This window comes from Petaurus breviceps, unplaced genomic scaffold (genome assembly GCF_028583685.1).
Source record: "Petaurus breviceps papuanus isolate PSGF00001 unplaced genomic scaffold, PetGlider_PUasm1.0 186, whole genome shotgun sequence".
In the NCBI taxonomy this organism is placed as follows: Eukaryota; Metazoa; Chordata; class Mammalia; order Diprotodontia; family Petauridae; genus Petaurus; species Petaurus breviceps.
The window spans coordinates 16922253-16949997 of NW_027185798.1; the positions used below are offsets into that span (position 1 = coordinate 16922253).

General features: G+C 44.2%; 1 protein-coding gene across 3 annotated transcripts in view; it reads right to left on the bottom strand.

Annotated features, from left to right (window-relative positions):
• Positions 1-27745, bottom strand: part of ULK2 (unc-51 like autophagy activating kinase 2) — a 75304-nt gene that overhangs the window by 3993 nt on the left and 43566 nt on the right. For all 3 annotated transcript variants that reach the window (XM_069089609.1, XM_069089607.1, XM_069089608.1), the window contains exons 14-25: positions 25346-25409; positions 19162-19296; positions 16184-16329; positions 15684-15764; positions 14546-14832; positions 14225-14412; positions 13578-13687; positions 10535-10684; positions 9558-9766; positions 7879-8057; positions 3642-3760; positions 3164-3321 (exon numbers count right to left, since the gene is read on the bottom strand). In XM_069089609.1, coding sequence (XP_068945710.1) covers positions 3164-3321; positions 3642-3760; positions 7879-8057; positions 9558-9766; positions 10535-10684; positions 13578-13687; positions 14225-14412; positions 14546-14832; positions 15684-15764; positions 16184-16329; positions 19162-19296; positions 25346-25409 — 1826 coding nt within the window. The remainder of the gene's footprint in view (positions 1-3163; positions 3322-3641; positions 3761-7878; positions 8058-9557; positions 9767-10534; positions 10685-13577; positions 13688-14224; positions 14413-14545; positions 14833-15683; positions 15765-16183; positions 16330-19161; positions 19297-25345; positions 25410-27745) is intronic.

Below are 27745 nucleotides of genomic sequence, written 5' to 3' on the forward strand. Positions count from 1 at the left end.
TGGCACACTGCAGAAGGCACAACTAGTCAATGTGTTGGTTAATTTTGCTCCCCTCTTTTTCATTCTTTGTTATAAAGAGGATGGAAAAGGGGTACTCTGACAAATGTAAGTGATATGGAAACAAATGATTATCAATACAGTGTATTTTTAAAAATTAATCTAAGGGATGTACCCACTGTAGAAATACTATCCCTCTGCCTTTAAATTATGAAACAGGTTTTAAACATACCTGTGGGGTAATTAATAAGCCTGTTATGATTTAGGTATCTAAATTAGAGATCTCTAGATTAATTAAGTTTAAATCTTTAAATATAATGAATCAAGGCTTGTTCTGTACAATTAAGTCTTTCATGTTCTAAGGAAGCAAAGACTACCTGAAACTGCCTGGAGAAAAGGTAAGAATTTTAGATAAAATCTCACATTTAAGCTTTGTTACTGGTCATCTGTTTCTGATTTTTAACCCTGCTCACATCTCCACTTTAAGAGATCTAAATTTTGGTTACATATGACACATTTTGGTTACCGATGACACATAATCAATCTCTCTTTCATATTAAAACCAACCAATTAGAGAAGTGACATATTCTGTTTCTATGCTTCAGTAACTTGAAAACAAAATCTAAGTCTGTGAATTTCTGCAAGGCAGGTGAGTCAAGGCATGCACTTTCTTAATGGCTTTATCACAGCCAAACTGCTTGACATGTACACGATATTTTTTATAAAAATAACAGCCAGTCACTACAAGTAAACCATCAACAGTAAGGTCAACAAGCAACTCCTGAACCTACTCTGAGCTAGGAAATGTCCTAAGCCCAGGGACACAGAGAAAGGCAGAAGACAGCCACTCTCCAGGACACACAGTCGAGTCAGAGAGTAGGTGGCTGTTGTTCGTCCTTCATCTCCAAGAGGACCAGCAACAGAGGAGGGGGATCTGAGCGAGGCAGAGCCAAGCAAAGCCAGCAGCCTCACTGTCCAGTCACCCGAGATGACAGATAATAAGCAAGCACTATAATCAAACAAGCTACAGACCAGATAAACTGGGAGGAGCCTCACAGAGAAAGGACTGAGGGTAATGAGGACCAAAAAGCACAGCGCTGAGACCTGGAAGGAGATGAGAAAGTGTCATCCACGGGGCAGGCAGCAAAAATGGAGTCAGGATGATGAGGCTCGGGCTGCTGGAGCACAGAGCACACACTTGGAGGTCAACAGGGCTTAAAAAGATAGGAAGGGACCAGGTTCTGGAGGCCTCTAAAGGCCAAAAAGAATTATCCATTTGATGCTGGAGGTAAGAGGGGGCGAAAGGGCTGCATGTGACACAGTCAGATCTGTCCTTAAGGAAGATCACTTTGACTTCGGAGGAGACGACCGGACCAGAATGGAGAGAGAAGTAAAGCAAGACCAACCAGAGCCTACTGTGACAGTCCACGTGTGCACCAGTGTCAAGGGAAAGAAGCAAGTGATGAGTGGAGAACTAGGCCACCTTGGACAGTAAGAGGCAAATTAGGAAAAGGTGAGGGCTCATGGGAAAGAGGACATGGTCACTTTTAACTATGGAGTGTCAGGCACCTACAAGATATTAAAGATGGACATTTCAGACTGGAGGTCAGGGCTGTGTAAATAAAAAGGAGAACCACAGGCAGAGAGATGAATAGAAATCCGTGATAGCTGAGGAGACCGTGAAGGGAGAAGAGGCTCCTGGGCCCTCACCAATCTCCCTTGGGGATGCCCACAGGGAGCGGGTGTGACCTGGACAATCATCCAGAAAAGGAGACTGAGGAGGGATCAGAGGGGTCTGAGAAACAGGAGAAGCATGGAACAAGAAGGCAGGGGCAGGGTCAAAGGCTTCAGTGAGGTCCAGAAAGATAAGGACTGAGAGAAGTAGATTAAATCTGGCCACCAAGAATACAGATTAATTCTGGAGAGAGGTTTCAATTGAATGATGTGGTTGGAAGTGAGATCTGAGATGTGAGTGGAGAGTAAGGGGGAGCATTGATTGGAGACAGCCTTCAAGGGGTTTAGCCACAAACAGGGGGAGGGCACAAAGAAAGGGGGAGAGGAAGAAAAAGAGATGGGGGGGAAGGAATCAAGTGAGGATTTTCTGAGGATCAGTGAGATGTGCCAGTAGATGAAGAGACCACAGAGAAACGAGTGGAAGAAAGAGATTGCAGAACCTTGGCAAGGAGAAGAGCCACCTCTTCATGTGAGATGGGGTGAAAGAGATGACAGGGAGAAGGAGGAATTCTTGGTGAGGGTCCTGAATCTGTTCTCAGCTGAGAGGATTTGGGGAGGGGGAGCTGTGGGACATGTAAGAGGACACCCCTGACACAGTGAGGGCCCAATCAGCAGGATTCCCTGAATTTTCTCTGGCTTCATTCAGCAGCACATAAACAGGAGTGATCCAAGGCTGAAGTGAGGCCTTCCTCACATCTGACTATTTGCCCTGCTTAAATGTAGCCCTTCTGTGGTCTGCCAATGCAGGGCCTGTGGAAGGAGAGCATAAAAATCAATTCCCAAGTGTGACTGGGCTGTGACATACCCCTCTGGGGAGATGCTCCATGGTCCACTGAAGGAACTCTACAACATGGCACATCTTTCTTAAGGGCAGAGCTGAGTACCTCATTTCTCTGTTCAAGCCTCCCCCAACCCTGATCTGTCTCCTAATCTCTCCACAAACACTAGAACCACACCCTGGCTGCCAGCCCACCCCAGGGCCTTTAGTTCATGCCTTTACCATTCTGCCTGTGAAAATACTATCCATGCTTCAAGACCCACTTCAGGTGCCACCACCTCCAGGAAGCCTTCCCTGCTTCCCTATAGTTTTGTATAGTCAGGGCTGTACTGTCACCCTCTACTAGACTCTAAGCATCATTAAAGCAGGGATTGCCTTCTTCACTGGGTAACTCCTAATGCCAAGAATAAAACTCTGCATACAGCCAGCACATTTCTAGAGTTCAATGTGTAAATTATATTAAAGATTAGGCAAAAGAAGCTTTTCAATTTATTCCATTACAAAGTAATCACAGACTCAGGGTGAAGACAATCCTGTGCATTCTTTTAAAAGGAAGAGATGACTGACACCAATTGACAGGTTCCCTTCAAAAACAGCAGTGGTCACACCCAGACGCCCTCTGCAGCTCCCTGTAAACCACCCAAAGATGGTTACCATTTCCACGGCACAATTGTAGATGAGCTTCTCGGCAGTCACACTATTGATTTCATCAATGAATCTTTGCTTGTCAGAGAAGAAGCGATTCAGCTTTTCTGTAAGTTTCTTGCACATGGTAATGCAGAATTTATACCTCTCATTCAGATTTTTGACAACTGCAAAAGTTAAGACGGCACAAATTTATCAATTTCAGAAATAGAAAACATTCCCTAATTTGTCTCTTCCTACTTCATTACCCTAGCAGCACAATTAGGATTGATCTTAGAAAATGTGATTTAAAAAATCCATCTCCCCCCCAGGCTTTCTTTTGATTAAAATAACATTACTAAAAAGGTCCTTTTTGACACCTTTTTCTCCATCTACTGCACAGTGCATACACTTTCTTCTTTTTATTTCTTAAATGACTCCTATAAACCCTTACTGGAATTAGTAGTTACTGAACATAGACAATAATTACTGCTGCCGAGTCCCATACCTTGTTTAACAGCCGTTGAAGGGTTCAGTTTCCCTGATTTGATCTGGGCTTTGGCAAGATGCAAAGACGACGCCAGCAGCTGGGCTGCTTTCATGTACAATACCAGTTGTTCTACTTGGCTAGAAAAGCAAACACGATTCAGACTTTAAACATTAGACTTAACTTCTATCAGGCCTGCACATCTATCAGACTACTAAGATATACCTCATCATACTTAGGATAAAAAACGAAGTGAGACTTCTGCAGGTGAAATGGCACACAGCAGTCCCCAAGCCTGAATGGAATAGTCACGCATTAGCAAAACAGGAAAATTAAAAGAAACACAAAGGACATATAAGTCTATGCCCCAATTAACATCAGAAAACACACAGTCCCATCACTGAATATCCCACATATTCACATAGAAATGTGGTCTGAGTGGCTTTCCCGTTCTGTTGTGATGCTCACATGACCCCCTGATGAAAACCTATGGGCACAGCAGCTACAGAAATATGAACAAGGGTCTAAACTCCCTCCCCAACAATGGTGACCATAAATAGCCCCTCTCCAGCTCATCAACATGGTCAAGAAAGAGAAACAAGCAAATGTGATCATCAACAATTCAAGTATGTCCTAATGATGGTGGAGGCCTGGGCCAGGCAATACTATTAAAGTTATATTCCAACACAAACAATTCACCATAATTTTAAAACACACACAAAGTGTTTATTTTACTACTAAATGTCTGACAATTATTTGTAAACTAAATGTTAAAAGTTATATGAATTTAAAGCTGAGACTTGACACAAACAGAAAGAAGGCCAGAGTCAACCATGGGACATAAATGAAATGTGAATTTCACCTTCTGGGAGAAGAGTATTTGAGGTAAAAGAGCCTAGGGAGGAGGTGGGGAAAGGGATGGAGATGTGTGTCTTCTCCAAGGCACAGGGGGACTCCCAGACTGGAGCAGTGTCATGTGAATTTTGGCGTAAACCAATCTTTCATCAGCATTTTTTTCTTTGCATTTTAATCTGGCTGCTTCCCTTTCAAATTGGGGCAAAAGATTTAATTAGCTACCTTTCATTCTCTGGCACCAGGGACAAAGTGGTGACTGCATCCTCACTATCTCTCAGGATGCTATGCAGTTAAAAGGCACAAGTCCAGTTTCAGGGTTCCTGCTGAGGCAGGTTTCACAGTCTAGCTGCCTCTGGCTGAAAGGCCTTGTCCCAGGTGGGGGGGGGGGGCTGTTTTTTCTTTCTTCAGAAGCAGAGGGAAGTTATTTGTGCCTTACCACCTAGAAGCTGCTTTCTGTAGACAACAACCCTCCCATACGAGGTGTCTGGCTTTCCAACGTGCCTCACTGTACAAGCCTACGATCAATCTGAGGAGCCGCGGGCCTCAAAGACAAGTTCAGTCATTCAAAGAAGAACCCAAGCAGCAGGCTGGGGCGGGAGAGCTGCCTCCAGATCCCCAAAAGGACAAAACTTTGATCAGCGCTGTTCCCCAAGCTCCCCCTCCTCACTTCCACTTCTTCCAATTCCCAGATTCCTTTAAGCCTCAGCTCCTTGTGCCTTTGCTGCCAGCACCTTCCCTCCCACCACCTACCTCCCCTCCCTTTCTACAACCAAGGGCCTTCACTGTCCACAGATGCTCCCTCCGCCTCCTTCCTTCACTTTGTCTCAGCCAAAGAAGATATTTTTCTCAAGTCAGTGACAAGTTCGGGGTATAAAGCCCAAATGAAAGGCCCTGACATGCCCTGTCTGACTATGGCCTCCAAGTCAGACTTTCTAACCACAATCCTCATTCTGGCTTTATCTCCTTCCCCTTCTAATCTTCCCCCAGTGGTCTTTTCATCTCCTCACTATCCCCCACACCTACGCACAGACCACTGGATGCTGCTGGAGGCTTCCAAGTCTCACAGCCATGCCATGTGGGTGCCCTACAAAATCATGGCATCCAACCCTGACAAGGTCCTTCCTCCTTAACCCATCCCCTATTTCACTCCCCACAGAAGCTATTCCAAAACTTCTCCCTCCTTCAAACATCCCACATGCCTTCTTGCCCACAATGAAGGACCCTGCAACTTACTGACAGAAATGAGGCTGTATGATGAGGACTCCCCCTTCATAACAGCTAAGACGACCTAGCATTTATACAGGGGCTTTAAGGTTTGCAAAGTGCTTCACAAACATTGCATTTGATTCTCACAGCGCTGAAAAGGAGGTGCCATCATGATCCCCATTTTTACAGTTGAGGAAACTGAGGCAAAAGTGAAGTGGCCTGTTCCTTTTCACAGTGTCTGAAGCTGGATTCTATATAGACAACAACCTCCCACACAAGGTGTCTGGCTTTGCAACGTGCCTCACTGTATAAACCTTGTGGATGCCAAAGCCTGGGCTATGTGCTCTGTACCACCTAACAGCCTCTTCTTACAACACCATCCACTGACATCACCTACCCTCTGATAAGGAGGCCCTGCATCCATCCATCCCCATTCCTCTCCAGCAGTCTGCAATCTCATCTACCACCCTCCTTTACTGCCAAAGGATGCCCAATTCTCCCCGACTCTGTAGCAGTTTTTTTAAAAAGCCACAACTTCACCACACCACTCCTTCAACTTAGGTCTTACGTCTCACCTCCCTTTCACAAACTCCTTGAAAAAGCTGTTTATGCACGCTCCCCCCCGGCTCCAGCTACTTGGCCCACTCACCATACTCATCCTGCCCCCTCACTGCGGCTGTTCCCCAGGTCCTGTCCTAGCCCTTCTCTTCCCCCTCCTTCACTCTCTCTCACCTAGTAAGCTAATTAGGCTACTGATGGGTCACAGACGTCCCCAGTTCTCTTCTCTAAAGCTCAGTATGGCATCAACATTTGTCTACAGGACATTCCAAACTGGATGTCCCAGAAGTCTTGACCTTAATGCATCTAAAACAGAATTCTTCTCTCCCTGATTTCCGTTCTGGGCACTGTCGTCCTCCTAGGGCCTCAGTTCCTCATCTTGGCATTTCCCTCTACTCTTCATCCTCCTTCATCCCATCCATAGAATCAGTTAAGTCTGGCTGGGCTCCAGGCCCTCCCCTGTAGTCACCCCCACAGATTATCACAAGAACCTCCTAACTTGTGTCACCTCCCCTGGCTCCAGGCTATCCTAGACCCAGCTGCCAAAGCACTAGTCCTTAAGTGCAAATCTAAGGTGGTGGGGGAGTCTTCCACGCAGCTTCCAAAGCTGCCCATGATCTCCTCGTAAGCTCGCAGACACGACTTTCTTTGCTGCACTCTATGACCAAACCAAACTGGCCTTTCCTTGTTTCCTCACGCATGATGCACCATCTGCACCAGATGTCCCATGTGCCAATTCCCCTTCACCTCCCAGGGTCCTTCTCTGCCACGAAGACACAGTTTGAACACCACCTTCTACCTGCAGCACTGCCTCCCGCAGCCCACCCACGCTTTTATTCACTTCGGAGTTATGCTTTATTTTTACACCTACTTCTCTCCCCATTTCCAGGATGATGTCTGGCGCACAGTAGGCATCTAAGAAGTAAGTGCTAATTGAGTGATGTGCACCCACACTGGCACACATCTCGTATGTGGCGTAAGCTCCTTCAGAGCAAGGAGCATCACTGCTACTTTCCATATCCTCAGTCTGAAGGCAGAGCACACCGCCTGTGTGGCGGGTCAGAGCTGCACTGTGGGGCGTGTGCTTCAGACCAGCCAGCGGGTTCTGCTTGGCGGTGACTCTTTGTCAAAGGGAGGGGGAGTGGGGAGGTGGCCAGTCATAAAGAGAGAGAGAGAGAGAAGAGTGGGGCAGGCCCCTGTTTTATGCTTCTTGGTACCAAAAGGACTCTGCAGCTTTCAGTTCATCAGAAATCGCTCCCACATATTCAGATGCTCAGGGAGAACAGAGGGGACTAACGCCAACCTCACAAACGGTCTCTTTTCTCACCTGACCACAAACAGGGGCATTTTTTTACTTTTATACTAAATTTAATAAAACTTCCTAAAAAATGCGTAACAGCGCTAAGTTTCAAACATTATCCTCTTGGTCATTTTTTGTTACTGAACGTTCACGTTTGCTGGTAGTATTGTTCAAAATAAAAAGAGTAGTTTTCAAATAAGAAAAGACACGGCAGAACACGCCAAGGCCTAGACAGGGCCACCAGGTGAGTCTGCCGGGCCTGCGGGGACACGTGCAGCATGAGGTCTCTCCCTCCCCTCCCCAAGTCTGCTGGGACAGCCCTGGACAGGAGGCACCTACCCCCAGTCTTTGCTCAGCTGGCTTATCTGATCCACCACCACGCTCTCCTGGATCTGATACAGCGACACTGCCGATGTGCACAGCTCGGGGCTCCCTCCCCTGAGGGCCGTCAGATCCAGCACGCACTCCGTGAACGTGAGCATCGTGTTCAAATGGCGCAGTGTGTCTGTGTGCTCCCTCTGTGGGAAGATGAGGGTTACGGCTTAACTGCAGCCCCAAAAGAGGACGCCCACTCTAACTTCCAGATGGTGCGATGTGAAGCTGTGCACACATGCGTGTCTCTATGTCTGCCTACAACGGCGGTACAGCAAGGCCCCAAGTTTGAGAACCACCCTTCTCGTCTGAGTCCTAAGCAGCTATCTGCGAGTGAGCACTCCTTCAGAGCAACCCAATTATGACTGAGCCAGGCACTGTGTTGGGGGCTGGAGATAAAGACAAGGACCCAACAATCTCTGTGCCTAGCAACCTTCCACTCTCCTCTGTGGAGAAAGGAGGCAGCTTCAGGAAACAACATTCCAGCTGACTTCATCTTAAAGCTCATCTACACAGTGTTTTATGCCGACAGCACAAGGGTCAAAGGTTAATTCCGTCTTTGTGACTGAGTGCTCTTCAGGGAGCACCACGGTCCTCCCTCAAGGCACACATCCATGCATTTGTGTGACTTAACTGTCTTCAAATATTGTCAAACTACCCAGAGGGCAGAAGAGATGTGGACAGGCCAACGGGAGCAGAGAAAAGGCCTGAAGCATCAAATATCTTTTAGTTGCGCTTTCTCCTAATTCTGTGTTGGCAGGGAAGGAGAGTGTACAAGAAGGTGGGCATGAGGAGAAGGGGCATGTGATGGGGATGAAGGAATAAGCCTTCAAGGCAAAAAGAAACCCAGCTGAGCCAGTGGCTCTAGGAAGCTGCCTCCAAAATTAAAAGCCAAGACAGGCTGGTGGTCAGCCTTTCTGCTCCTTCTCCACTGAAGACAGAGCAGAAGGCTGGCCTGAGCAGGGCTGTAATGAGATAAAAGAAAACAGATCCTGGGGTGTGGGAGAAGTGTACAAACCACCCTCCCTCCCTCAGGGCCACAAGTGGGTTTGGTTTCCCAAGGCGGGAAGAGAGGGAACAATGTAGCTGCCCTCATCTAGTATGAGGAGAGAAGCAAGCTGAAAGCTCTGGGGCTGCATGGGCCTTACTGAGTGTTGAGAACAGAATTCCTAACATCCCCAGAAGTCTCATTCAGAAAGGATAGTGCATGATTTCAGGATGCCCTCTAGGCATCAGAACACTTTTGTAAAAGTTCTTATTTGGTATAAAAGCCTTTGCTCGATCTGTGTGTAGACAACAGGGATTCTGGAGGGGGTGGCGTGAGTAGGCTGGTCTTTAGTAAAGTGGGAACTTTTCCCATTTTTAACAATCCCTGAATATATGTGTGTGAGTTTTCCCTCTCTTACAGAAAAGAACAAACTGAGAAAATAAGTAAATCTTTTGTTGCTGGGCTTCCTTGTGCATCCCCTAGATTGGCACTTCTTAAACTGGGGCTTGAAATGGTCACGTCTACTTCATTCAGAAAAGAATTAAATAGCATTTTTTTTTTGATGAAAAAGACAAGAAAAAAAAAGCCTCCAAATGTGATTCAGCGGTGCCTTTTTCTAATTTACATTAAACATGATATTAAATGCCTTTCTCACTACCTCCATAAGAGTTTCTTCTGGAAGTTCTGGAGCTTCAAAAGTAATAAAGCCCTCCAAGCTGGGAGGTGATGTCCCATAAGGTGCATACTTCAGGCTTGGTGCTGCCTCTGCTCCCGGCGGAGAAGAACCCATATAAATGCCAGGAGGGGAACCCATATAGACACGGCCACTGGCGGAGCAGAGAGACCCTCCAGAACTGTTTGATCCAACTACATAAAAACAGAAAACACAGAGGAGTCTCCTGGGGGTAATTCATTAATTCCACTACTTATTTAACATCACAGGGGTTACAAGAACCAGTGAGGTGAAAAGAAAAGGAAAATATGCACAATCCTATGAAAAACTACTTCCCCAAAAGGAGAATCCCTTGCAGTATTACCTCAGTATCTAGTATCACTTCCAAAAGTTGTTTGGCTCTATCATCACAGACCTTCCAGCTAAGAACTGAAGCATCAAAAACTGCTCGTTTATCCTTTCAATTATTCCATCAATAGATAATTCACATTTTAAAAAGAGAATACCTTTACCCCCTATCTGCTCATTTTTTACACTGAATATGCTGGGAGATGTTGAATGCAAATATTAGTTAGCCTATCTATCTGCAAAATGAGAGAGAAGGCCCTGAGAGGTTCTCGGACCTGCCTCTATGGCAGACAGTGAGCCAGCAACAAACTCCCCAAAGAAGGCCCAATAGCACCTTTTGTATTAGCTCCAAGTGAAAACCATCTACAGTTGTCAAGACAGTACTTCCAACTACCAGTCTAACTATCCCTATCAAAAACCTGCCATAAGGGGGTGGCTAGGTGGTGCAGTGAATAGAGCACCAGACCTGGATTCAGGAAGACCTCAGTTCAAATCCAGCCTCAGACACTTAACACTTACTAGCCATGTGACCTTGGGCAAATCACTTAACCCCAATTGCCCTGCTCTCTCCCTCCCCCTCAAAAAAAACCTGCCATAAGAAAGCAATGTCTCACCTGAAGTTGTCCTCGTGCGAAGAACCATTTGGGTGCAAGTAGGAGGCGTAGCGCTATTAGGAGGAGATCCTACTGTAAACATCACAGCCCTTGAACTTGCCCCGGCGGCCCCAGGAGGGCCCAGAACCATGCCACCGGCCCCTGCAGGAGCTACGAGAGAAGGGCACAAGATATGATTTCTAGATAACATGAGCCACTCTCAATATCATCTGCTCTCCCAGAGAAATCTCGAGTCCACACTGCAGCCCAGCTATGGTCACTTGGACCCCTTAGCTCTATGAAGGGAACAGCACACGCTGTACCTCTATGACAGAAGGTCGTGAGAGTAAGATGAGATGAGCTAGGGTATAAATATAGGCTGCTGAAGAGCCCAAATAAAGTCTTTTTCAGACACTCCCCTTCAGAAAGAATAAACTATTAAGTCCAAAACTAACCTTTGTCAACCACAGTGATATTACCAACAGATTTCCACCATGGACACAAAAGCCATACACAGAAATACCTGGAAGAGTGCTCTGACTCATCTTGGAGGAAATGCGAGCAAGGACTAAACGCATGACTTTTGGTAAATTATTAGCATAAGTATAAAGAGGCCAGAAAAGGCATTATTTTTGCTTTAGTATATATCTTTTTTTTTTTTTTTGCTTTTTGGAGGGCAATTGGGGTTAAGTGACTTGCCCAAAGTCACGTGGCTAGTAAGTGCATCAAGTGTCTGAGACCGGATTTGAACTCAGGTCCTCCTGACTCCAGGGCCGGTGCTCTATTCTCTGCGCCACCTAGCCACCCAGTATATGTCACCTTAAAAAGTGAGAGAGAGTGTGTAAAGAACAGGATATATATCTATTGATATACATATAAAAATATATAGATATATAAGTATACATCCTGTTCTTAATTTAGATAAAATTAGAAATAATCTTACAGGAAAACTTTAAATTTCAACAATAAGAACACAAATAAAGATGTAGAGACAGGGACAAAAGAATCAAAGAAAAATTAAGACTTACAAAAATTGAGAGCTATTGCTTTAACAGCTGTGGAAAAAAGTAGCCAGGAGATTTGGGTTGTAGTTCTGAAGCAGTGTTTGCAACATGAATTTATTAAAGGAAAAAAAAACAAATTCAGCAGAAGGATGCAGCCAGCTACCAAAATAGATTCTCTAAGTACATTAAAATCAAGAATTTATTCTCTACTTTTTATATTTTGTAGACTCATCACCATAATCACCACAAATTTGCAATACAATAAGGGCTTCCAGAAAGAACACTTTTCTCACTCTAACCCTGTGCACACACACGAGGCTCCCACTCTTTACACTCCAGAGATGAGAGGCAGCATAACCTCCCTGTGGGTTGGCTGCACAGTTACTAAGGTCCCCTGATGGGGCGGCTAGGTGGCGCAGTGAATAGAGCAGCGGCTCTGGAGTCAGGAGGACCTGGGTTTGGATACGGCCTCAGACACCTAACACGAAAAATAGCCATGTGACCTTGGGCAAGTCACTTAACCCCAATTGCCCTCCAAAAAAAGGCAAAAAAAAAAAATAAGGTCCTCTGATTCCAAGTCCAGCCCTCTACTATATCATGATAAACATCTCTAAACAAAACAGAATTCAATTTCCATATTTTGTATTTTCTTAGGGGCAGGATAAGTAAGTGAACTGGAAATAACAAGTCATCACTAGGACAAGAAAGAGTCAGCACTAAGTATTGAGACACCAGGTAAGAACACATTCTTAGAGACAAAAAGACAAGATGAGGGCAAAGAACCCACTGAGTATGAGAAGACTCAAAGGAGGAGGAGAGGAAATCCTAATACCTTGGAAATGTTAATGGCCTTAGAGGATGAGGTAGGCTTAAGGTGCCTCGGTGTGGCTGAATTGGAAATGAAGGAGAGGACTGGCAGGGAGGAACTGTGTGGTCAAGGTGTTAGAGAAGTGATCAATAAGACTATGAGATCCAATCAAGGACGAAAGCAGGGGACTGGGAAGTGAGGAAGAAGGCTATTGGGAAAGACATCAAAAAGGATAGAGTGAACATAATGTAGACAGAGTACAAAGACGCAGAAGAAAAAGGACTAAAGATCAATGGAAGAGAAATGGTCTAGAAGTTTACAGAAAAATAATCAGGGCCCGGGGCACAATGAACTTAAAGACTCCAAAATCAACACACTCATGGCCACCAGCACCCCACTTAGGCGTGTGAAGCAACATACAGAGAAAACGTGAAAGAAGCATTTTTTACAAAAGGACAAAACTAGCACAAACTGATGGAATCCCATATTGGCAGGGAAAGAGTTACTTGTAGAAAGGCTGCATGCAGAAGCTCTCAGCTCCTTCAGAAGAGGGACAGCATCACTGGGTCTTAACACCAACACTCCTCCCCCCTCCTCCCCCCCCCCCCCCCCCCCAGTCCCCCCCCCCCCCCGCCCCAGTCTGATCCAAGCAGGGTAAATGGCTTAATGCAGGTTGGTCAGCATGCTTTAGGTGGAGCCTAGACTGGTGGAGACATTTTGGAAGGTGTCACAAAACTAGACAAACCATCTGGCTCAGCAATTCTACTATGAGAACGTTATCCTAAGAAGTAATAAAAAGGATCTTTCTACACATAAAAAATTCACAAGTGCTTTACTTGTAACAGATGTTTATTTATTAGTCTTTGATGATGATTAAACACAAACATTTTTAAGGGAACACTTACCTAATGAGAAATAAGAAGCTGAATTCACAATGTCAGGTAATAAGAAAGCTATTTTTTCTTTTCTATGGTGCCAAGTACTTTAAATTTCAATATGCTATTTCTAATGCTAAAGATTTTAGCAGTACCATTGTTTGGTAAGAAAGTGTAAGTTTTACTTTAAATCTAAGTGAAAGACTTGCTATGTTCTTACAGGTGATTTTTATTATGAGTTAGGCTTAATTTTTTTCTCCCAGTGTTAGAACCCTAACCAGGGCTGATGGGTAGGGAGGCAGAAGAAAGATGACCAAATTAAAATCTACTAGTATTGTTTAACTTCTATGGTTAAAAAGAAACCTGATCCTTCTTACCTGTATCCATTGGTCGTTCTGTGTTGAGACTGTCTGTACTGCCCTGATACAGCTGCCCACCCAAGGGCGTCTTCACTTGTTGATCTGACAATTTCCCAGTACTTACAGATCTATAAAAGGACAGTAATGTTGACAATGGAAAGGACAATACTTGATCTTAAAAAAATTACTTTAAGTTCCAAAAAGACGAAGGTTTATATTGAGGATTTAAGTAATCCACAAAATGGATGTAAACAAATTTTTAGTACCAAAACAAACAAAAATAGGATGGTCCAGGAAGTCGTGGTATTTATGCTATACAGAACACATCTGTCATTTTCAGGAGTGTTAAATATCCACAGAAAAAGTTTCATATCATATACCAAGGATGTAAAGCTATTCATAAAATTTTATAACATTTTTTTGGAGGGGAGAAGGTAAGGCAATTGGGGTTAAGTGACTTGCCCAAGGTCACATGGCTAGTTTTTGTGTTAAATGTCTGAAGCTGGATTTGAACTCAGGTCTTCCTGACTCCGGGGACGGCACTCTATTCACTGTGCCAACTAGCCACCCCGATCTTATAACTTTCATAGAGGAAAATGTTCATATTATTACATTTTTTTATATTTAAGTTTACAAATAAAAATTGGCAAATTGGAATATTTTACCTGCCAAATGTGGCCTTGCTGTGCTGCTCAGCCACCTGCCTTTCACCTCCTTGGGCTGAGAGAAAATGTGAGAACTCTCGTGGGTCACTCACATCTTTAGCTGGCACATCTGTTGGTCCCTGACGAGTAACCAAGGCTAGCAAATTGGAAGATGCTTGGGTTTTAGGGATCTTGGAAGGAGCTGTGGCCTAGAAAAACACATTTAAGATGGTTTCAATAGAATGCCTATACATTTTCCATTTATGACACGCTACAAAGATGGAAGCTTTGGGTGGAATACTACCATGTTTCTCAACTTATAATATGGTTTAATAAACCAACCTTAGTGGGAGAACCAATGATTGTTGGTAAAGGAGTTTTAAATAGCCAGTCAGAGCTCCTAGGAGAAGATCCCATGTGCTTGGTGGGGGAGGTCCCAAGGCTGACTGGCCTACTTGGCTGTGGTGAGTAGCTGTATCCAAACCCCGCATGGGATGGGCACACAGGATCAGAATGCTGCTTTCGAAGCTTCTGTTTGTTCTGGTAGATATCAGTGAGCGTGGGGGCACTCTGAAGTCTAGCACCCAACAAAAGAGACTGTGGGGACTGTGACGGTGGTACTGGAGAACCTATGAAGAATAATGAACGAGGAAAGAAGAGTAGAACACACATAGCTGACATCTTACAGCACTACACAAGGTTCAGTCTACAAACGAAAATGACAAGGATAGATATTTATCTCGTCTTTCCATGATGTACTGCTCTGAGCATTTTCTGGCCTCCTCACCACATCTGGCTAATGCACACTGTGCTTGCTGCTCTCAGAGGACAAGATTTTACAGGGACAGCTCCATCTGCTGCCTCTACTGGCAAGCAAAAGGAAATAATGGGTTAATTGAGGGGAAAATAGTTATTAGAGAAATGGAATCCAACCACCCAAGAGTCTAGACAAGGGGGGGGAACCTTCGGCCTCAAGGCCACATGTGGTGCTCTAGGTCCTCAAGTGTGGCCCTTTGACTAAATCCAAACTGCACAGAACAAATCCCCTTTAAAAAAGGATTTGTTCTGTAAAACCTGGACTCAGTCAAAGGGCTGCACCCAAGGACCTAGAAGGCCACATGTGGCCTAGAGGTCATAGGTTCTCCACCCCTGGTTTAGACTGCCATGCCACAGCAATACCAAGAGGTCACAATCTGAACAGTAGTAAGAATACTATGAAAACCCATGGTTCATTTTCTGCATCATTTATCACTGTCTCAATGAGATAATCATGTTTATATATGATTTTTGGGTACCTAGGAATTAAGTTCCTGAAGCAGTGACAATACCCATGTTGTGAGATAATTAAATAACTATGAAGCAAACCAAAGACAGCATACAAAACTGCTGAGAAACGGAAGGGTCATGTCTACTATGAGAACAGACCAGGGAAAAATGAACCTGCAGAATTCCACTTGATCCCTTGGCTAAGATGACCCACCTGAAGAATTCCGACTCCTTGAGTCATGGCCCTGGGGCTGTCCACAACAGCAATGGCCAAGCTGTTCGGGGATAGTGCCAACTATGAAAGAAGGACAAACAACTGAAAGCTGGCCTGGCTCTCTCACCGAGAGAAGAGGCAGAACAGAAACATACAGTGAGCACTCAAAACAACATGGTGAATTAGGGTTTTAAAAGCACCTAACTGTAACAATATGCAATTTGCATAGTTAGAAATCATATTGGGTGGCTAGGTGGCACAGGGAATAAAGCACCGACCCTGGAGTCAGGAGGACCTGGGTTCGGATCCAGCCTCAGACACTTACCACAAAAACTAGCCATGTGACCCTGGGCAAGTAACTTAACCCCAACTGCCCTCCAAAAAGCAAAAAAAAAAAAAAAAAAAGAAAGAGAGAAATCATATTAAACAAACACGCCCACAACTGTCGCTTCTACAAGCACACTTACATCAGTTAAATTGATCCCTGATGCCTTCCTTACCTAATGGAGAAGGAGAGTATGGTCTTGAGGACCCAGTGGACAGCCTACGCCCAGCAGTCTGTACTGTGTCTGCAGGTACTGGAGAGCAGGAGCCCATCTTCAGAAAGCCCAAAGGGCTGGTATTAGACCTTCGTACCACTGCAGATCTGAAAGGTTTGGGTTTTTTAGAATTTCAAGAAAAACCCCTCTGACCTAGTATGCTTTTTAAAACTCAAGACAAGTTGGGGCGGCCAGGTAGCACAGCGAGTAAGAGCACCGGCTCCAGTGTTGAGAAGACCTGGAGATCGAATCCCGGGCTCAGACACTTAGCACCCACCCAGAAACACCTGGCCGTGTAACCTTGAGCAAGTTACTTAACCCCAATTGCTTAGGGGCGGCCAGGTGGCTCAGCGAGTAAGAGCACTGGCTCCAGTGTTGGGACGACCTGGAGATCAAATCCTGGGCTCAGACACTCAGCACCACACCCAGAAATAACTGGCCGTGTAACCTTGAGCAAGTTACTTAACCCTGATTGCTTACAAAAAAAAAAAAAAAAACCTCAAGACAAGTAATAAGCACTTATTGTGTGCCAGTTACTGTGCTGAATGCTGGGGGTACAAAGACAGGCATGAGCCAGGCCCAGCCCTGGAGAGGTTCACACTCCCCTGGAGAGGACAACATGAAAAACCACATACAAACAAGCACATACAGGCAACAGAGGGAAGAGCCTAGAATGAAAGGGATCAGAAAAGGTTGCCTGCAGAAGGTGAGGTTTTAATGAAACTTGAAAGAAGTTAGGAGGCCAAGGAGGGAGAATACTCCAGGAGTGGGGGCAGTCAGTGAAAACACCCGGAGCCAAGAGATGGAGCTGTCTGTTCAAGGGAGAGCCAGGAGCTCTTGTGTTACTGAATGGCAGAGGACAAGATGGGGAGGAAGGTATAAGAAGACTGAAGGCAAGTTAAGGAGCCTTGCTTATGAAGGGCTTTGAACACCAAATAGAGGATTTTATATTTGATGCTGGAGTTGAAAGAGAGCCTAAAGTTTAAGGAGTAGCCAGGTTGACATGGTCAGACCTGTGCATCAGTAGCTAAATGAAGGCTGGACTGGAGTGGGGAGAGACCTGAGGCAGGCCAACCCACATTAGGCTAGGAAAATAATTCAGGCATGAGTGGATGAGGGTCTGCACAAGGGTGAGGGCAGGGGGAGAGGAGAGGGGGTGGGGGGAGGGGGGATTCGAGGGGTGCTACAAAGGTGAAATGGACAGGCCTTGGCAACAGCTTGGATGTGGGACTGAGACAGGGAGGAGGCCAAGATGACTCCTAGGTTGAAAGCTTATAGGCCTGAGAGAGCGGTGCCTTCAACAATGATGCAAAAGTTTGGAAGGGGGAAGTTTCAGGTTGCAGGGGGAGAAATGTGCTCAGTACTGGACACGGACATGGTATGTCTATGGGACATCCAGATCGAGATGACTAAATGGGCAGTTGAGGATGACTGGAAGTCAGCAAAGAGATCAGGAAGAATCATCAATAGAGAGCTCACTGAATCCATGGGAGCAGATGAGATGACCAAGTGAAGTGGCACAGACAGGAAAGGGCCCAGGGCAAGCTCTACTGGACACTCACAGTTAGTGGTTGTGCCTGGATGAGGACCCAGCAAAGGAGGCTGAGGACGAGCAGTCAGATAAGAGGGAGGAAAACCAGAGGGAGAAAGGACCAGGAGGGTGATCAAGTGTCAAAGGCACAGAGAGGACAAGGAAGATGAAGATGAAGAAAAGGCTGCTGGTGTCGGCGGCTACCTCACCAAACACACAGGGGGCCGATATCTGTGCTTCTGATGTCACTGGACTAAGCCTACATAAGTAAAGAAAGACCAAAATGGAAAATTTTGCTTAACCATGAAACAAAAGATTTTAAAAAGGAGACCTGATGATACATGGGGCCATAACACAGGATCTATTCTAGAAGGGGCAAAACGAAGCCAATCTGTTGACCTTTTGGGATCAATTTTCTAGAGAAAAAATTGATTTTTTTCTAATCAATCCAATAAAATTCTATGACCATTTTGCACTTTCTTACATGTCCAATTCAGGAAACATATTTGATTGTCATTGTGACATACATTTCCCCAGAGTGCTCAGAAATGCTCTAGTCCAAGCCCTTCATTTTACAAATGAAGAAACAGAGGCTCCAGGAAGGCAATGATCCTTCCAAGGGCTGGCACCGAGATGTCATCTGAAGTCTCATGGCCAAGTCTTGGCCTGGGGAGAGCTAGGACTTCAATCCTGGGGATGAACTCCAGCCCAGGACTCTGGCCACCCATCACGCAGCTCTGAATCCAAAAGCACACAGACTGTGGCCAGATTCTGGAAGGTGCCATGGGGAACACAATGGGGGCACTGCAGTCTCACTACTCACTATCATTAGTAAAGGCAGGGTGGAAACCCAGAGGGTACTGAGTGAACAGTGAACAAGACAAGTACCTGAAGAGAATGGATTTGTGAGATTTAACACCTCTTTTCTGGCCTAATAGTTCCCACTCTAGAGTGTTTCTCTCAAGGACTCAGAAGTGAAGCTGAGAATTTCTTCACTGACAGTTTCCTCTACCAATATGACAGAACCCAGACAAAAACAAAAATGAGAGCAAGAACAACCCAGCACCCACACCACAAATGCTAGCTGAATTAAGTTAAGAACACAAGTTTGTTCAAAACAGAGGCAGCTAATTGCTGATCATTCACTGACAGACTTTGGCTGACTGATGGAAATGCAGGGGACACAGAAAACAGCATGGAAGATGAACGCACCACAAGCCCACAAGTCTTCCAGGGCTGTTGGAACGCTGCTACAAACAAAAGGGGACTTACTCTCCTCATAAAGCGACCCTGGATGCTTCATTTGGGAACACTGTGTCCATATCAACAAGACAAACCAAGAGGCGCTCGGGAACAGAGACCAACCCAACTTTAAATGCACAACTCGTCACAGATGTAACTCACTTACCTTGGAGAACCATGGGGGTTTGTCCCCGGGCTGGCTGAGGAGAGGTTTTGCTCAATCCGCTGATAATTCCTCAACTGAGTAGGCACTGGAATAGGTGCTGTCTCACTGTGAGGTGATGGGGAGGGCTGACATGGTCTGCAACCACAATTTGTTGACAAAGATAAGAAAAATGCTGACAGGACAGCTTCTCTGCCTGAGTTATCATTGGCATTGAGGGATTTTAACATTCTATTGTGCATGTGGAATATCTTGAAGTTTTTCTGAGGTCAAGTGAAACACAATGACTTTAAAACTGACATGTTTGAACTGTGTTCTTGTCATTTTAAAATGTCCTTCCAATCCCCACAAAAGGCCAAGAACTGTGACATGAACTGACAAAAACCAAACACACACAGTAATGGAGAAAGTTCCAAGTATCCCACTGGCAGACATCTGCACATTATGAGAGAGCAAAACAGGTCTAGGAAAATCTACTTCCTAAAAGAACAGGATGTTCAAAAGCCAAGGGGAGGGGAATGTTTATAAAAGCTGTTAATAAGTAAGATGGCCCAACGACCTCAGAATTTCTCAGGCTTAAAAACATGTTGTGTGATTCCTCTCTTTAAAAAGTCCACATGCTGGGCTCAGACACTTAGCACCCACCCAGAAACACCTGGCCATGTAACCCTGCGCAAGTTACTTAACCCCAATTGCTTAGGGGCAGCCAGGTGGCTCAGTGAGTAAGAGCACTGGCTCCAGTGTTAGGATGACCTAGGGATCAAATCTGGGCTCAGATACTTAGCACCACACCCAGAAATAACTGGCCATGTAACCTTAAGCAAGTTACTGTAATAGTAATGGCATTTAAAGATCCCCCTGTATTGGCTTGGTTTTTGGTTTGATTGTGTTAAAACCCAGAGCTTGTGAATCCCACTTGTGGGATGGACTTGTTGACATGAAAAGAGAGGGCTGAACTGGGAGGAGCTGGTGAAGTACATTTAGAGAGACACAAGGAAAGAGAGAGGCAGAAGAACTTTTTGGAAGCGGTGTCTTGGAGGCAGAGAGAGATGGAGAGGATGGCTGAGGGCCAGTTTGAATTGCCCAGGACTTTTGAGAGCTGCCACCCAGAGCTGCCAAGGACTGAGGAGACATGGCTGTTATGCTGGTACTTTGTCTGTTTTGATGTTGTTTTGCCAGATTTGTTCACTGGTGAAGGACAGTGCTGTTGTTGCAGAGGTTCTAGAACCTTGCTGTTGGTTCAAAAGGCCTGAAGAAGGATTTTCTTGTTGTATGTTTACAGAAATCCTGGGAGAGGGTTTTGCTAATGTTTTCAGGGGTCCTAGGACTGTTCTGCAGACAGAGGATGAATTAATGAAGAGACTGGCAATGTATCTTGTGGCCTTGCTAAGCCTTGTCTCCCCAGGAACTAAGATTGCTGAGAACTTGCCTCGTGTCAAGATGAAGAAAAGACCTCTCTTTGGGTATTAAATGCCGTGGTTAAGCTTGTTGTAACTCTGGGGTAGATTCAATTGTGATCCAAGGGTGGGGAACTTTTGACTTTTTTGTGCTCTGTGATTAAACAAATGAATGTACTTTACTTATGATTGGAAACTAATCTCCATTTGAGAAGAGGGGCTTTGTGATGGACTAAATGAATGTATAGCCTAGGGGCGCAGTAGTATTTAGAAGAGGGACTTTGTGATTGACTAAATGAATTATAATGTGTGTGGGTGGGGTAGTACTTGGAGATTATTGAATCACACTTGGTAAATGCTGTATTTTGAATTATGCTATATTTTGATTCTCTCTGTTCTTAAATTTTCACTGAATAAAATGGAGAGCACCTATGCTGGTATTTTGAACCTTGGGAAGTTGCCTTTGCTTGGCGTTACAGTTACTTAACCCCAATTGCTTTAAAAAAAAAAAGTCCACATGCTGTCTATTGTCTAATTATATGAATTACATATAATTAGGCCCAAAGGTTTTACCTCTTTCCTCAATTTTTTTTAAAGCAATTGGGGTTAAGTAACTTGCTCAAGGTTACATGGCCAGGTGTTCTGGGTGGGTGTTAAGTGCCTGAGCCTGGATTCAATCCCAGGTCGTCCCGACTCTGGGGCTGGTGCTCTTACTGTGCTACCTGGCTGCCCCTTTCCTCAATTTTAATATAGAAAACTCTATCAAAGAGATCACTATCAGAAATGCTTAAGATAATTTCACATTTCTAGTTTAATTTCTAATCCCAAACCAAGTCTTGAAAACTCACCATGACTCAGGAACAATACCATGTGTGAACAGGAAAGCTTGCTAAGCTTCTTCCCTCCCTAATGAAGCTTTGTGAACTTCCCCTCTTCCCAGCAGAATAAACTATAACAAGACCACACATTCAAAAAACCCAAACAAATGGCATTTATATCCTAAAGTATGACAAGGAAATTAATATTTAACCATTAGAATGTTTTAACACTTTCCAAATTAAAAAACAAATCCACCAATACATTTCAAACAGAGAAACATTCTTTACCTTTAAAGTATTCAGATAACAAAATTCTCAATACAATTATTCATACTTTTGGTAAATGTACATCTGAACTTTACTGTAAACTGGAGAACAGAAAGCATTCAAAGTAAAATGGCTGAGAGGCCAGCTCCAGGATGCCTAACTTCATTACAGTCCCCTGTGATAAGTCTGCAGGTGCCCCTGCACTATCTAGAAAGTCACACAAGTCAGTGACTGAGCATGGCATGCATGGCAATGGACTACATGCCTGCCGTCCGGGGGAAGTTCATTGCTACATGTTTAGCTACCAAGTGAGGACTTCGTATTGTAGAGTGTATGATCTCCAGCAGTGCTAGGACTGCTACCAATGCTTCCACAGATATATGAAGCATTCCCATAAAGTGTTTCCCCCCAGGAACAGGGCATGTACCTGAGGGCATTACAAGAGCCAGCAACAAAACAACCAAGAACAAGGACTGCACTGAGGGCTTCTTTTTTCCCTGTGGTTTTAATGTGATGGGCAGAATCACTGGATCATTGCTGGAGAGCTGGGAAAAACCTCAGGTCATCTAGCCTAACACCCTCATTTTGCAGATGAGGAAACTGAGACCCAGGGAGTTAAGTGACTTGTCTAAGGTTGTCACAGGCACTGGACTATCGAGAGGTGGGATTTGAACCCAGGCCTTCTGGTTCCAAGCTCTTTTCATTGTGCCATGATGTCTTCTTAGATGGAACAATAGAAAGTGTCTGAAGCGGGATTGTTACAAAATACTCTGACACTGTCCATTGTGGATCACCAGTGCTAACAAGTTAGGTAAGTGTTCAGGTTCACAAGCAGTGTTCTGGTAGTGCCTTCCAAGTATTCTAGGAGAATAAATATGACTGACCATGGGCTCAGTGTCTGGCTCTTTTTCTAGTTCAATTTATCCCTTTCTTGATACCAAGAGTCAGCAGCTGCTCATTCCACACTGCTGAACCCAAGCATGGTTCTACTGTCACAGTAAAACCAACTTGTCAAGAGAAACTGCATGGACAAAGTCCTAAAGAAATGGTATGTCTATAGACGGGACAGTTACAGCTTATCACAAACAGTATAAGTGTGGCACAAACTCTCTCTTCCTACGGAGAAAATCAGAAATGATTCTCTTTGGGAATTGATTCTATTATCTATCACCACCAGCGTTTTGTAAAACTGCCTAAGTCATGTTTCTTTGTCTTTGAGTTAAGTTCAGGAGTTCATAGGGTCAGTTTCCCTCTCAGAATTTTAAGTTGAAAAGTTCATTTTCCCTATAAATCACTTCAATTAAAAGACACCTGTTATGTCTATGCCACTAGCTGTCCTCCTTCAATTAGAGGAAAATTGGTTATTTACAGAGCATTAGTTACTCTTGCAGGTGGACTAAGTCAATCAGAATTCACTAACAAGATGGAAGGAGTGGTTGTCGTTAGCCCCACATTTCTGATTTCCATCCAATCATATTTTTCCCCAAGCCTATGCTTCTGGCTTTGTAGCCAATCATATGGTTTTCCCCATCTATGATGCTGCATTCTTGTTTTGGATGTATCTCCTTTTGCCTATAAAAATGCTCTGTCTGCCCTCATTTGGGGGTCTTAGCTTGCTGTGGAGGATAAGATTCTGCTTATTTGCAAATTCACATGTTGCTAATAAACTGTGCTTGGAGCTCATGCCTCAGTTTACCTTAATTTTAATTGCAACACCACTGCTTCATGACCAAACAATAGGGACATATGTTCTTCTAGAAAACCATCTAATTCGGCACCGGCCTTGGAGACAGGAGGACCTGAATTCAGATCCAGCCTCAGACACTTAACACACACACACACACACACACAAAACTAGCTATGTGACCTTGGGCAAGTTACTTAACCCCAAATGCCTTCCCAAAAAGCAACAACAACAAAAAAGAAAACCATCTAACTCAAAACATTAAAAAACACACTTTGTATTGCCACAACTCATTTCACAGAATGTTAAAGATTTTTCTTAGATGAAATAAAAGAAAACGCTACAGCAACCCACGAAAGATTACAACACCAAAGAGATTAGACTTTATAGACACTGTCGGAGATGTTGAAAAGTGGGATGGAGAACCATGTATTTAATGTAAATATTGCTTTCTAATATTATCTTAAATATTACTTAAATAATAATTAAATAATATCTTCGATATTACTTTCTAATTACTTGCCGTTAGCACCAACACTCCTAGTGCTAATCTACTGTAAACTTCTAAGCTGGGTTTTTTTTTGGGGGGTGGAGGGGAAGGCAGCAGCAGAAGTGTGATTTCATTGGTGTAAGGACTCCCAATGCAGATCAGCACCTGTCTGGGTTTGTCCTGAGGCACTCAGAGGTGTGACATGGTCTGCCAGGCACTATGTCCAGAGGGTACCAGTGGCTAAGCGTGAACCTACAAGCCCCTGACTTCACAGGTAGTTTCTACTCCTCTAGAAGCCTCCTGCTGCAAAGGACTTGCCTTATTAGTGAGAGGCACTAGACACATCAGCACATGCACAGGTTACATGCATGGGAGAGTGAAATGATACTGGACTTGGAATCAGAGGGTCCAAGCAAAAATCTCAGCTCAACAATTGATCATCCTCTGTGCCTGTGGAGAAGTCAGCTCACACGCTTGGGTCTCAGTTGCAACATCAGGAGCCAAGACCCGAATGTCTCCAGTTCCAAGTCTATGATCTTATAACTTAATCTGGGGAGGGGGCAAGTGCTCCTTTAAAGGACTTTACTATACTTCCTTGAGGCTAATTAATAAATAAAATTTTGCCCTGGTCACACTAAAATGAGCATTCAAATCTATGACCTAGCAGTTAATGCAATCTCATAAGTTTTATATGTTTTTTTAAAAGTTACTAAGAAGCAAATAAACCACATGATTACTTTTTACCCTAAGCAAATTTCAGTGAAGTCTCATTTTAGCCAGAAGTACTGTCTAAAATTCCATCACAAAATGAAAATGGTAATAACTGAGAAGTTTAGTCATTTTGTATGGAGATTAACTAGATGGTGGAGCGCCTAGAGCAACAGCCTTGAAATCAGAAAGATGGTGTTAGAATTCTGCTTCAAACACTCCCCAGCTGTGTGACCCTGAGCAAGTCACAGTTTCCTCATTTGTACAGCGGGCATAATTGCATCTACCTCCCAGGGTGTTGTGAGGATCAGATGTGACAACATGCACAGTGCTCTGCGAACCTTACAGCACTATGTCAATGCCAGCTACTATTTGTGTTATGACTAAGCAGTTACTATATGGCTAATACCTCAAATGACCAAATATTTAAACTCTAGACTTTTCTTAAGACCAGGCACCCCACATACAGCTACCTAGTGGCTGAGCTAGAAGGGTTACATCAAGTGGAGTTTGAAGAAGGATTTTGTAATGTTCCTGAGCTCCCAGAAACAGTTAAAAGACTGTTTAAAAAAAAGAGGCATATGCACTATGATAAAAAGGTGAGAAAAATAACTGGCAGGAAAAAAAAAACATTTTGTTAATTCATTTAAAATATTCACACTGCTGTTCTGATGTGAATATTAGTTTCCAGTTTAAAATTTTAAAAAGAAAAAAAAGAAATAACCCAGCACCTTGGCAACAAGACTGTTCCCCAAAAACCAGGGCCTGGGCAACAAATGTGAAAATGTTCAGAATATTCTGGTAATGATCTGTTGAAACATACCCTCCTCCACACACCAAGAACTCGCTTGAAGCCCGTCTGCCAGCTGTTCCCATGGGTATATCATCTAAAAAAAGAAAAAAAAAGTTAAGCCTAAAAAGTAGCCCAGTCTTATAGCCATCTCCCAGTGTGACCAAACATTCCCCACAGTTGCCATTGGTCAATGAGGTTCTGCTCCCTCCATATACCTCACCAGGTCACTCCTACCTACCACCCCCAAGCACATTCTCAGGCTCCCCCATGCCTGTCACTACAAGCTTCTTTGAGGACAGAAACAAGTGTAGAACCAGAGCTCTTTCCTTTCTGAATAGCTCTAAATAACAAAAACACTCCACCCAGGAAATAACCCTGCAAATAAAGAATGTATTTTTAAAATATAACAATAATACATCATATAAAAAGGGAAAAAATGTCAAGAGATTCCTCTTAATCCTGGCAAAGAGCTGTTAGCAGAATGAAAATCCAGTAGAAGAGAGGTTCCTTAAGGGAAGGACTACCACTGTGTCTAGCATCCCCACACAACCCTATCAGGCACTGGAAGGCGCCACTCCCCTCATTTACAGATAAGTAAAGTGAAGTCCCAATCCAAGCCTTTCTTGGTCAGGAGTGAATGTAAATAGCAACTGTTTCTGTTTTGGCCAGAAATCCTGAGACTCTTCCCCTCCCAAACTGTTTTGTTTGTTTTTTTGGACTAGATAAAAGAGGACATTCTTTGCCTCATTTCTTACCTAGCCTTAATCACTGAATGGACATTACCTCAGACCTGTTAAAGACTTAGTTTAAAAAAGCCAAGGTCTCCCCCTGCATCCAGGCCATCTCCAGCTGTCCTGATCTATATCTGACCACTGGACCCAGATGGCTCAAGAAGAGAGAGTGAGGCTGGTGACTCTGCACAGCCCTGCATGTCATGTCATCTCCTCTCCTCTCGGATGTCATGGTCCTCTTCAAGATGGAAGGATAGACAATGAACAAGTGAGGCCCACAGGGGGTCCCATGAGCCCATGCCCTCTAAGTCCAGAGCCAACACCCTTTATGGTATCCCATACTGCCTTAGTGCTTGGCACTAACTAGGAGCTGAATAGGTACTTGTAGATTAAGTTCACCGTATAAAGCTAAAAGGAAGTTTGGAATTGGCAGCAAAAAGACACCAGCACTCTTTAAAAACCAATTTTGTCCACATTTTGCCCATGTCATATCAAATTAAAGGGAATGAGAAGCATGAAACTTCCCATCCTCCTACTCTGGTATTTTTTAAAGATTGTTTTCTTTCAAGAAAGATTAAATTTTAGAACACAAGAAGAAAGCTAGAGTGAATCAGGGCAAATGAAGTGTCAATAAAGGTCCACACACCTACCAATGCTCATTATCTATCCAAATGAAGAAGTCATTCCCCTGGCCCCCCCCCCCCTTAACAATCCAGAACCTACAGTCTGGAATTTTGGGGCTGCCTTCCCCAACAATATCTTTCACCTTAATCCCTTTAGCAAACAGTGACCATGGTGGGACAAATGAAAATCTACAGTAACATAAAAGAATGAATCTCTGTATGCCAACAGTTTGAGGCTGCAGCTCTTCATGGGAATCCGCCATGGAACAGAACCTTCCGGCTAAGCCCTTAAGGACCATCTTAAACTCTTGGTTCTTCCTGGACTTCCATGAACCCACACTTCCAGAAAGCAACCCCCAACCTGAGTGCATGTCCTCAGCCCCTGGGTCTGTCTCACAACTCTACCAGCCTCTGACACTCACTGGAGTCCAAACCACTCCTGAGACACACTCAACTCAACTGTCACGACAGTCTGAGATCAGCAGCACTAATGAGAATACTGAGGAGAGGCCCTTATATTGGATTAAATGGCTCTGAAAGCCCCAAGTCCAGAATAAACATTAACATGCTAATATATCAGGCTATCTGGCCCGAAATCCTGTCACACCATGCTGGAGCCAGTCTAATATTGGGAAGCAATGATTCGTTTTCTTGGTGTTGGAAATGCCAACTTGGAAAAACAAAAACACTTATTGATACCAAAATCTGGTATCAAAAGAAACTTATTAAGGAGAAATCCAGAGTAATGAACACTTCTGGCCAGAAGTAAAATCCGTCCTTCTTGTGGAAGGAGAAGTGCCAGATACAAAAGCCAAACAAGTTTTATATATTAGTTTGCTGCAGATACTCCCTTCAGAGGGCTGATTGGTTTGTTCTCTTCTGGGTATACCTTCCCATTATCATACTTTATTACTAATGAGGCTCTAATTCTGTGAGACAATATACATAATACATGAGGTTCATTAAGCAAGTGCAGTAACAACCCCAGAATACTGACCCTCCCTGCCCACTGGTCTAACCTAGAAGTGTCCTTATCTGGGCCACGGTCTGCTCTCTAATTGGTCAAATCCAGCTGC